At 44.2% G+C, this 12,456-nt stretch overlaps 1 protein-coding gene across 2 annotated transcripts in view; it reads right to left on the bottom strand.

The window, feature by feature from the left end:
• LOC139539559 (multidrug and toxin extrusion protein 1-like) overlaps positions 1-5,977 on the bottom strand; it is a 23,749-nt gene extending 17,772 nt beyond the window's left edge. The window contains exons 1-4 of one of the 2 annotated variants that reach the window (XM_071342624.1): positions 5,546-5,977; positions 5,138-5,239; positions 4,824-4,892; positions 4,489-4,592 (exon numbers count right to left, since the gene is read on the bottom strand). In XM_071342624.1, the coding sequence (XP_071198725.1) occupies positions 4,489-4,592; positions 4,824-4,892; positions 5,138-5,239; positions 5,546-5,884 (614 nt within the window). In that variant the 5' untranslated portion in view covers positions 5,885-5,977. Of the gene's footprint in view, positions 1-4,488; positions 4,638-4,823; positions 4,893-5,137; positions 5,240-5,545 lie in introns of both variants that reach the window. The other variant, XM_071342623.1, reaches the window with a different exon arrangement.
• Between the last annotated feature and the right edge of the window lie 6,479 nt (positions 5,978-12,456).

The following is a 12,456-nucleotide window of genomic DNA, read 5'->3' on the forward strand; positions in this document are numbered from 1 at the left end:
AACTTAAATCTGTTTTGCCAAATTTCTATCAGCATGTCAAATGTGCAACCAGAGGGAAAACTCTGGACCACCTTTACTCCACACACAGAGACACATACAAAGCTCTCCCTCGCCCTCCATTTGGAAATTCTGACCATAACTCTATCCGCCTGATTCCTGCTTACAAACAAAAATTAAAGCAGGAAGCACCAGTGACCAATATATTCCAGATCAATAAAGTGGTCAGATGAAGCAGATGCTAAGCTACAGGACTGTTTCGCTAGCACAGACTGGAATATGTTCTGGGATTCCTGCAATGGCAGAGGAGTACACCACATCAGTCATTGGCTTCATCAATAACGTTGTCCCCACAGTGACCGTATTTACATACCCCAACCAGAAGCCATGGATTACAGATAACATCCGCACTGCGCTACAGGATAGAGCTGCCGCTTTCAAGGAGCGGGACTCTAACCCGGAAGCTTATAAGAAATCCCGCTATGTTCTCCGATGAACCATCAAAAAGGCAAAGCATCAATACAGGACTAAGCTTGAATTGTACTACACCAGCTCTGAATCTCGTCGGATGTGGCAGGGCTTGCAAACCATTACAGACTACAAAGGGAAGCACAGCCGAGAGCTGCCCAGTGACACGAGCCTACCAGACGAGCTAAACTATTTCTATGCTCGCTTCGAGGAAAATAACACTGAAACATGCATGAGAGCACCAGCTGTTCTGGAAGACTGATCACGCTCTCTGCAGCCGATGTGAGTAAGACCTTTAAACATGTCAACATTCACAAGGCCATGGGGCCAGACGGATTACCAGGACGTGTACTGCGAGCATGCGCTGACCAACTGGCAAGTGTCTTCACTGACATTTTCAACCTCTCCCTGTCCAAGTCTAATACCAACATGTTTTAAGCAGACCACCATAGTGCCTGTGCCCAAGAACACGAAGGTAACCTGCGTAAACGACTACCGACACGTAGCACTCACGTCTGTAGCCATGAAGTGCTTCGAAAGGCTGGTCATGGCTCACATCAACACCATTATCCCAGAAACCCTAGACCCACACCAATTTGCATACCACCCCAACATGTCCACAGCTGATGCAATCTCTATTGCACTCCACACTGCCCTTTCCCACCTGGACAAAAGGAACACCTATGTGAGAATGCTATTCATTGACTACAGTTCAGCATTCAATACCATAGTGTCTCAAAGCTCATCAATAAGCTAAGGACCCTGGGACTAAACACCTCCCTCTGCAACTGGATCCTGGACTTCCTGACGAGCCTCCCCCAGGTGGTAAGGGTAGGTAACAACACATCCGCTATGCTGATCCTCAACACAGGGGCCCATCAGGGGTGCATGCTCAGTCCCCTCCTGTACTCCCTGTTCACGCATGACTGCACGGCCAAGCATGACTCCAACACCATCATTAAGTTTGCCGATGACAACAGTGGTAGGCCTGATCACCGACAACAATGAGCCTGCCTATAGGGAGGAGGTCAGAGACCTGGCCGTGTGGTGACAGGACAACAACCTCTCCCAACGTGATCAAGACAAAGGAGATGATTGTGGACTACAGGAAAAAAGAGGACCGAGCACGCCCCCCATTCTCACCGACGAGGCTGCAGTGGAGCAGGTTGAGAACTTCAAGTTCCTTGGTGTCCACATCACCAACAAACTATCATGGTCCAAACACACAAAGACAGTCATGAAGAGGGCATGACAAAACCTATTCCCCCCCTTGAGACTAAAAGGATTTGGCATGGGTCCTCAAAAGGTTCTACAGCTGCACCATCGAGAGTATCCTGACTGGTTGCGTCACTGCCTGGTATGGCAACTGCTCGGCCTCCGACAACAACGCACTACAGAGGGTAGTGCGTACGGCCCAGTAAATCACTGGGGCCAAGCTTCCTGCCATCCTGGACCTATATACCAGACGGTGTCAGAGGAAGGCCCTAAAAATTGTCAAAGACTCCAGCCACCCTAGTCAGACTTCTCTCTGCTACCGCACGACAAGCAGTAGTGGAGCACCAAGTCTAGGTCCAAGAGGCTTCTAAACAGCTTCTACCCCCAAGCCATAAGAATCCTGAACACCTAATCAAAATGGCTACCCAGACTATATGCCCCCCCCTTCTACACCGCTGCTACTCTGTTGTCATCTATGCATAGTCACTTTAATACCTCTACCTACATGTACATATAACCTCAACTAACCGGTGCCACCGAACATTGACTCTGTACCGATACCCCCCTGTATATAGTCTTGCTATTGTTATTTTACTGCTGCTCTTTAATTACTTGTTACTTTTATCACTTATTCTTATCCGTATTTTAAAAAATGTCATTGATGGTTAGGGGCTCTTTAGTAAGCATTTCACTATAAGGTTGTCTTTGGCACATGTGACTAATAAAATTTGATTTGACAGTGCAGATAGAATATTTTTGGCACCAACCAGTCACTCAATCATTTGCTTCTTTATATAGGGAGATGCAACTAAAACTGAGGGGGCCCAAGTTTGAGCTTAGGGGACTAAGCCCTCGTGGAGTTGGTACGTGTTGTCTAGACCTGTCATCAATCATAAAGAACAAGACATTAACGGAGGTCAGGTCTGACTGGGCTTCAGAATGCCCTATATTAAAATGTGATCTCAGGTTCTCCTAATCAAAAAATATACACTGCTCAAAAAAAATAAAGGGAACACTTAAACAACACAATGTAACTCCAAGTCAATCACACTTCTGTGAAATCAAACTGTCCACTTAGGAAGCAACACTGATTGACAATAAATTTCACATGCTGTTGTGCAAATGGAATAGACAAAAGGTGGAAATTATAGGCAATTAGCAAGACACCCCCAAAAAAGGAGTGATTCTGCAGGTGGTGACCACAGACAACTTCTCAGTTCCTATGCTTCCTGGCTGATGTTTTGGTCACTTTTGAATGCTGGCGGTGCTCTCACTCTAGTGGTAGCATGAGACGGAGTCTACAACCCAGACAAGTGGCTCAGGTAGTGCAGTTCATCCAGGATGGCACATCAATGCGAGCTGTGGCAAAAAGGTTTGCTGTGTGTCAGCGTAGTGTCCAGAGCATGGAGGCGCTACCAGGAGACAGGCCAGTACATCAGGAGACGTGGAGGAGGCCGTAGGAGGGCAACAACCCAGCAGCAGGACCGCTACCTCTGCCTTTGTGCAAGGAGGTGCACTGCCAGAGCCCTGCAAAAGGACCTCCAGCAGGCCACAAATGTGCATGTGTCTGCTCAAACGGTCAGAAACAGACTCCATGAGGGTGGTATGAGGGACCGACGTCCACAGGTGGGGGTTGTGCTTACAGCCCAGCACCGTGCAGGACGTTTGGCATTTGCCAGAGAACACCAAGATTGGCAAATTCGCCACTGGCGCCCTGTGCTCTTCACAGATGAAAGCAGGTTCACACTGAGCACATGTGACAGACGTGACAGAGTCTGGAGACGCCGTGGAGAACGTTCTGCTGCCTGCAACATCCTCCAGCATGACCGGTTTGGCGGTGGGTCAGTCATGGTGTGGGGTGGCATTTCTTTGGGGGGCCGCACAGCCCTCCGTGTGCTCGCCAGAGGTAGCCTGACTGCCATTAGGTACCGAGATGAGATCCTCAGACCCCTTGTGAGACCATATGCTGACACATGCACATTTGTGGCCTGCTGGAGGTCATTTTGCAGGGCTCTGGCAGTGCACCTCCTTGCACAAAGGCGGAGGTAGCGGTCCTGCTGCTGGGTTGTTGCCCTCCTACGGCCTCCTCCATGTCTCCTCATGTACTGGCCTGTCTCCTGGTAGCGCCTCCATGCTCTGGACACTACGCTGACAGACACAGCAAACCTTTTTGCCACAGCTCGCATTGATGTGCCATCCTGGATGAACTGCACTACCTGAGCCACTTGTGTGGGTTGTAGACTCCGTCTCATGCTACCACTAGAGTGAGAGCACCGCCAGCATTCAAAAGTGACCAAAACATCAGCCAGGAAGCATAGGAACTGAGAAGTGGTCTGTGGTCACCACCTGCAGAATCACTCCTTTTTTGGGGGTGTCTTGCTAATTGCCTATAATTTCCACCTTTTGTCTATTCCATTTGCACAACAGCATGTGAAATTTATTGTCAATCAGTGTTGCTTCCTAAGTGGACAGTTTGATTTCATAGAAGTGTGATTGACTTGGAGTTACATTGTGTTGTTTAAGTGTTCCCTTTATTTTTTTGAGCAGTGTATATATAAAAAAAAGAGCATTCTAAATTCAGCCAGTACCTCGTTCTTATAATAAATGTTTTTATTATAATATCCAGTTTCGTTCCTACTAGGAACTTGACCAAGATATGGAATGTGACTGACAGTGAGCATGACCTGGAGACCTCTGGGCTCAGCCAGTACCACATTCTTCTAATTAAAACTGTTTCTCCCATTTCGCACCTACTTGGAACATAACCCAGGTATGGGATGTGAAATAGTATGTGATGGTGGGGCTGACCTGGAGACCTCCGGGCTCTGGTGGATGGCCAGTAGGATGGGCTCTGTGTTGATGAGGAGAGCCCAGCAGGGGAAGCAGGACAGGAGCAGGATCAGAATTCCTCTCTGCACAGTCACACCCACATACTTCAGATTGTTGCTTCCGAAAATCTACAGTCACACAGCAGAGATGGATTGACAGGATAAAGGTGCTGCTGATCTCAAGGATCATCCTTTATGATATGTTATCATTTTAGGTACAAAGTTAACATGTTTAGGGTTAATTCCATTTTAATTAGTCAATTCAGGAAGCTCCTTTGAAATGCCCCAAATTCATCAGTCAGTCAGTCGCCTTACCTGAGAAATCAGTGTGTCGAAGGCTGATGCCAGCCCGGTGCCGATGGATATGCCTGTAATATTGACCACCTGTTGACATAGGGGCGAGATTCTGTCATGAGTTAAGATTACATGCACACTGGTCAGAAGGCACAGAATTGTTTTATTCATGAGCTCCTAGCAGAGCACCACACAAGGGACTTTGAGTGATTGCAGGTAAATGGTGATGTTTGTGACTTGTATGAATTGCTTTTTCAGGAAGACAGTGATCTCAAAGCAAGCCATGGCTATTGGCTACACACGGTTCAGTTCAAAGTAGTCAGAGTTGCTCTTACCGAAGTGGCCAGAGTCACAGCTGCCAGCTCCGTTTTGCCTAAGTGTCCACAGAACACCGTGCTAACAAAACTGATTAGCATGAGCATCAGCATGGAGATGAACTGAGGAAAAATAGTTGTATCAATTTATTCATACATTTACATTACATTTAAGTCATTTAGCAGACGCTCTTATCCAGAGCGACTTACAAATTGGTGCATTCACCAATACGTTCCCTTGTTTTTAAATCAACAAGTCCCCATCACGTTCAACAACAACAGATACATAATCCGTGCAGTCATTATCAAAAGGAAACGTTGTAAAAGTACTACGGTACTCAATATCAAATAATACCAATAAAAAACTGTAGCCTAGAAAAAGTATACGAAGTGCATTTTAACATTTTTTTCTAGAAGTATCAAGCTTACCATTGGTCCAGCCAGTTTAAGAATTTCAACCATCTCCTCTATTTCGACTGACATCCATCTCCTTGCTCGACTGAAAGAGCGGCCCTCTGCAGGTAATTTAGATATGATGGAGCCATAAATTGGTGAATTACCTTTCGAGGCAGGGCCCACTGGGATACATGTTGTAACTTCTTCCATTTTACTACCGCACTGACCACAGCCTATGTATTGAAAACGTTTTGATAATTTTGCTGCGTACAAATGATTGTTGCCGTTGGTACCAACAAAAACTGGAGTTTTTTGTCCATTTGTCCAAACATTAGCGTTTTGCAACGAAAACAAGTTTCTATTTAAATGCATCTAGGTCCCTCCCATTTTCCTTCCTCGAATACACCCCTATTGTCCCCCGGTGTCATCTGTTCGCTAATGCGTGTGCGTGACTATTCTACTGGAGCTACAAACGGTCGGAACATGGTTTGTTCAAAAACAAGACATCGTTGTATCTTTGTAGGCCTATGACGAAGGCCATGCTGCCGAAACGCGCCGGAGTTTTGAAATCTTTGTTCCATTGAACATGCCATTAAAATAAAGGCATTTTTTAAATTATATTAAGATTGCCTCGGTCCTGCTTGTTTTTTTTAATGCTCGAACTCGAAAGAGTAGCAGCTTCGACCAGAAAGTGACATTGGTCTGTTTACACATCCTTAAACCGACCAAACGCGTCAGAATCCTTAGTTGCTGGCTCAAGCTTGATGAGGGGACTCTCAGGAGAGGTCGATCTCTGAGTTCCAATGTCCACATTAACATATAGCCTACCTGAAGGGTCAAGACTGAGTGCGCGAGTTGCTGAGTGTGTGTTATGTCAAGACAATTTGCTACAAAAACACTTGTATGCTAAATTAATGAGGATATACTTATGTAGGGCATTATAACTATTATGTGTTGAAACTCTTACAATAAAGCCCTACAGGACTTCTGCAAGTCACCGCAATTCCTTCACAATGGTAAACAAATCCTGCAGGAATCCTGTATTACTTTTTGTAAGGGGGTGTTACATTATCTGTTGAATGTTACATTATCACTCAAAGTAAAGATTGAGTGACAGACAGTTCGACAACAATGGTTTGCTGTCATGTTCCTCCTCATCAATCTGGTAAGGAGCATTGACCTTGGCCATTATGAATTATGAAGCTTTTATCTCTGCTTTATGTGTTTTTTATTATTACCTAAATGCTTAAAAATTCAGAAAGAGTGACGTTAGCTGATGGTGATTATGTCATAGAACAAAACGTATATGATCTCCTAAGCCTGTGTTTACCATAGACCTTATTTCCTGCGTTTATCGAAAAACCCTACAAAAACTCCATACATTTTCCCAACGAACCATGGCGGAGTTAGTGCCTACAAAAACTCCATACATTTTCCCAACGAACCATGGCGGAGTTAGAGCCTACAAAAAGACGCCATTACTATTGCTCTCTATTGTGGAGAAGAAACTTATGTCCGTGGGCGTGCGTAGCGTTTGGCCGTGGCAAGGAGTCTGGGTAGCCAGGCAAGGCAGATACCTTAGTGGATTTGGCTATTTCAGACACAGCCGTTGCTGACAGGTGTATAAAATTGAGCACACTGCCATGCAATCTCCATAGACAAACAGTGGTAGTAGAATGGCATTACAGAAGAGCTCAGTGACTTTCAATGTGGCATCGCCATAGGATGCCACCTTTCAACAAGTCAGTTCGTCAAATTTCTGCCCTGCTAGAGCAGTACTGTTATTGTGAAGTGGAAACGTCTAGGAGCAATAACGGCTCAGCTGCGAAGTGGTAGGCCACACAAGCTCACAGAACGGGACCGCCGAGTGCTGAAGCGCTTAGTGTGTAAAAATCGTCTGTCCTTGGTTGTAACACTCACTACCGAGTTCCAAACTGTCTCTGGAAGCAACGTCAGCACAAAAACTGTTCATCAGGAGCTTCATGAAATGGGTTTCCATGGCCGAGCAGCCACAAGCAAGCCTAAGATCCCCATGCGCAATGCCAAGCATTGGCTGGAGTGGTGTAAAGTTCGCTGCAATCGGACTCTGAAACAGTGTAAATGCGTTCTCTGTAGTGATGACTCACTCTTCACCATTTGGCAGTCCGATGGACAAATCTGGGTTTGGTGGATGCCAGGAGAATGCTATCTGCCTGAATGCATAGTGACAACTATAAAGTTGGGTGGAGGAGGAATAATGGTCTGGGGCTGTTTTTCATGGTTCTGGCTAGGCCCCTTAGTTCCAGAAGGGAAATCTTAACGCTACAGCATACAATGACATTATAGACGATTCTGTGCTTCCAACTTTGTGGCAACAGTTTGGGGAAGAACCTTTCCTGTTTCAGCATGACAATGCCCGCGTGCACAAAGCGAGGTCCATACAGAAATAATTTTTGAGATCAGTGTGGAAGAACTTGACTGGCCTGCACAGAGCCCTGACTTCAACCCCATCGAACACCTTTGGGATGAATTGGAACAACGACTGCGAGCCAGGCCTAATCGGCCAACATCAGTACCTGGCTTCACTAATGCTCTTGTGGCTGAATGGAAACAAGTCCCCGCAGCAATTTCCGACATCTGGTGGAAAGCCTTCCCAGAAGAGTGGAGGCTGTTATGGCACGAAAAGGGGGGACCAACTCCATATTAATGCCCATGATTTTGGAATGAGGTGTTCGACAAGCAGGTGTCCACATACTTTTGGCCATGTAGTGTTCATGGCTGGTGAAAGACAGCTAAGCCTCATCCGCTGCACCACAGGGACATCTGCTGGACACACAGCTCCTATACTCCAGTGGGAAACACTTATATGCACTAGCCTCACCTCTACCAGACAGACAGCTGGTGAACAATACTAGGGTAGATTTGTCCTTTTGTCAGCAATGGAATACTTTTAACATAAAACCACAGGAGGTTAGTGGCACCTTAATTGGGGAGGACAGGCTCTTGGTAATGGCTGGAGCAGAATTAATGAAATGGTATCAAATACATGGTTTCCATGTATTTTATGCCATTTCATTCACGCCGTTCCAGCCATTATTATGTGCCATCCTCCCCTCAGCAACCTCCACTGCATAAAACAACCTTCTTTGTTCCATTACATACTGTAGTTTTGACCTATCCCGCCTTCAGAGGAGGGAGACCAGTGTAATGATCTGCATGAGGTATTGGGGTCAGTATTTAACAGGAAGTGGAAACAGGTGAACATTCAGTACAGTAAAACATATTATACCAATACAAGTCTCTGAGAAAATCTTTCACTGGAATGTTGGTGTAACACCTTTCTTTCATTTTAATTTGATCTCTCAGGCTTTTGAGTTCAGGAAGTTATAGCCACCCCTGATGCAGAATGACAGTTCCAATCCTGATCTTGAGGGAAAGACACCAGACAGTCCCATCCACTGAACTAAACAGCCACCACACTATGATCAGCTGAAATTAGAAGGTAACAGAAAAGGTTATATGCCTACATGATAGGTACATCTCACAGACAGCATTAGGCAACCCTCAGCCTTATTAGACAACTAAACAAGATTAGCCAAAAGCATGCCATTAACAACAATTGTATCTTCCACACCCACATTTACCCAAAAGGCTAGTTTATTTAAATACCCTCTTCCGTAATCCTTGTCGTTTGTCCAAGACTTCATCATGATTTAATCTCTGGCTAACACCGGCGGCACCTGCACTTGCATGCCGCCCGAGGGCTTCAGTCTCGTGTCTTCCTCATGTCCTAACTAACTAACTGGATTAATTACAGGAACCCACTGGGCACAACACATCATTTAAACGTGGCATTTGGGTAATATTTGGTTGAAACGTTGATCAATGAGATTTCAACCTTTATTCGCCCACTTCAAAAACTAAGCCAGAAGTTTCCCAATGTATTTTCACTATGCTTTGAACCATCTGAAAAGCACAACCAAATTCCAATGGAAAAACAATATCTGCTTGTTGGTTCGATTGTCATCTTTGTTGCGCTTTCAACCATTTCAAAGCAAAACAAAGTTCAAATGGGAATACAATGTCAGACATTTGTATTTATACAATAACTTAATGTGTTATCTCTGTGCTTCATCTAATAGCAGAACCAAATGACCTGGATTGCAGTTGAGATTACATTAAAAGTACATGGTGCAAGTGATCAATGCAGTTCGAGATTCTGCACAGATTATTATAGCAATTGTGAAGTTCTCCACTGACCTGTGACCTTTCATGCCATCTTGAACATGCACACTTTCTATGATTACATAACAAGACAAAAATAGTTACAGTAACTTCAAAATGTGGCCATGGATGTGTTACTCATTTTATAATAAATGCTGTTACAGTAGTTTGCCTTAACTTTAGACTAATTACTGTATTACAAAAGTAATATTGAATTGTTTGGTTGACAAAGCAACCAAATATCAATATTTTAAAGAGATGTATCTAATGCTTGGATAGTTTCATCTGAGAAATGATTTAGACCTATTCTTTAACTTAGATTTTTGGTTGAGATGGAGATGTGAATCCAACATATTAATTATTAATTTGAAGATTACATTTGATGTCAACCAAATCTTTAAACCCTAGGCCTATATGTATTGTCGATTTTTAGTTGAACGCCTGTTTGAATTGAAACAACAGCTGTTGATGACTTCGCAAAAACTATATAGGCCTGACAAAAATATAAATGCAACATGCAACAATTTCTAAGATTTTACAGAGTTACAGTTCATATAAGGAAATCAGTCAATTTAAATAAATTAATTAGGCCTTAATCTAGGGATTTCACATGACAGTGAATACAGATATGCACCTGTAGGTCCCAGATACCTTAAAAAGGTAGGGGCGTGGATCAGAAAACCAGTCAATTTCTGGTGTGATCACCATTTGCCTCATGCAGTGCGACACATCTCCTTCGAGTAGAGTTGTGTGGCGGATGAATCAGAATTAGTTGGGTAATATAGATAATTAAGACGTTTTATTTGCATAATATGCTTATGTGAGATACTTGTCATTAGAATGTATCCTTTTGGACTATAGTGTTGGCAGTTGCACTTTTCCCTCAGCTAGGACTCAGTCACTTGGGGCCCAGAGAGGGGAGAGGTCAGGCTTGTCTTTCACATGTCCCTGGTGCTATGCAGAATATCAGAAAGGGAAGAGGACAGATTGGAACATTGTCTTCATATGTGAATGTGTCTTTACCTATTCTTAAACCATGCGAAGGGATGGCGTGATTAATGGGGAACCAATTACTTGTCTCCACAATGTCTGTGCACCAGTCACTCCCTCCTTTTCCCATTGGGGGGAGGTGTATGGCAGTGTCTGGAAACATTGTATGTCCTCTCTGATCTTACACTTATCCTGGGATAGCGTATGACCTAGAGGCTCACTCCCCTCAGTGAGCTTGCCCAGGAGTGGGGTCAGGAGGGGGTTTACTTGAGATGGGAGTATCTAGAGTTGACAATTGATATATGCCATTGGATGAGTTGGTGTTTTTGTACTATGAAGTACCAGGAACGAGATTAGAACCTCTTCTTAGAGACCAAACTGAACGATAATTTATAGCAAATGCTATCTGGCTATGGGATACTCCTCTCTCAAGTAAAAGTCTTTCTTTGTGAACAGTTCCTAATATATCTGTGGTTTGTCATGTTGACTAGGGGGGTGCATCTTGGCTATAAAAGATCTTTGTCATTTTCTGTAGACACTCTCAACGGTTCATTAGAAATTGTGAATTATTGAAAGTCAAATAGAATGTAATGCTATTGCAAAGCTTATTATTATTATCACACTCTGACTGGTGTGTGAAGTTTGTCTCTCTCCTTATTTGGTAATACAGAAATTAACCACCACAGTTGATCAGGTTGTTAATTGTGGCCTGTTGTCCCATGTTGTCCCACTCCTCTTCAATGGCTGTGCGAAGTTGCTGGATATTGGCAGGAACTGGAATACGCTGTCGTACACGGTGATCCAGAGCTTCCCAAACATGCTTAAATGGGTGACATGTCTGATGAGTATGCAGGCCATGTAAGAACTGGGACATTTTCAGCTTCCAGGAATTGTATACAGATCCTTACAACATGGGTCCAGGCATTATCATGCTGAAACATGAGGTGATGGAGGCAGATGAATGGCACAACAATGCGCCTCAGGATCTCGTCACGGTATCTCTGTGCATTAAAATTGCCATCGATAAAACTGTACAAAATTTGTTTTGAAAAAGACATAACTAAGTCCATGGATATATTGCGTTAAATGTGCATTTCACACTTAAGACCTGGATACACCAGTTCAGGGCAGGAGCAATGTAGTGAGATGGAGGAAAGGCAAAACAATTAATTAAAATACTTTTTCAAGGGGCTAAACACACGGATATAATGTAGTTTAATATACATTCAGAAATGAAAAGATCCAAGTTTGAGAAATCCAAACTACTCTTTTGAGGCATGTAGTATTCTTTAACTAGACTAGTCAGTTAAGAACAAATTCTTATTTTCAATGGCAGCCTAAGAACAGTGGGTTAACTAACCTAGTTCAGGGGCAGAACAACAGATCTTTATCTTGTCAGCTCGGGGATTTGATCTTGCAACCTTTCGGTTACTAGTCCAACATTCTAACCACTAGGCTACCTGTCGCCCCACAGCATGAGGTTGTAGTTGTGTTTGTTGTTCATAGCTTATGCCTGCCCATACCATAACCCCACCGCCACCATGGGGCACGCTGTTCACAACGTTCACAACGTCAGCAAACTGCTCGCCCACATGACACCATACATGCTGTCTGCCATCTGACCGGGACTCATCCGTAAAGAGCACACTTCTCCAGCGTTCCAGTGGCCATCGAAGGTGAGCATTTGCCCACGGGTCAGTTATGACCCCGAATTGTAGTTAGGTCAAGACCCTGGTGAGGACGACGAGCAC

The sequence above is a fragment of the Salvelinus alpinus genome, chromosome 15, assembly GCF_045679555.1.
Source record: "Salvelinus alpinus chromosome 15, SLU_Salpinus.1, whole genome shotgun sequence".
Taxonomy (NCBI): domain Eukaryota; kingdom Metazoa; phylum Chordata; class Actinopteri; order Salmoniformes; family Salmonidae; genus Salvelinus; species Salvelinus alpinus.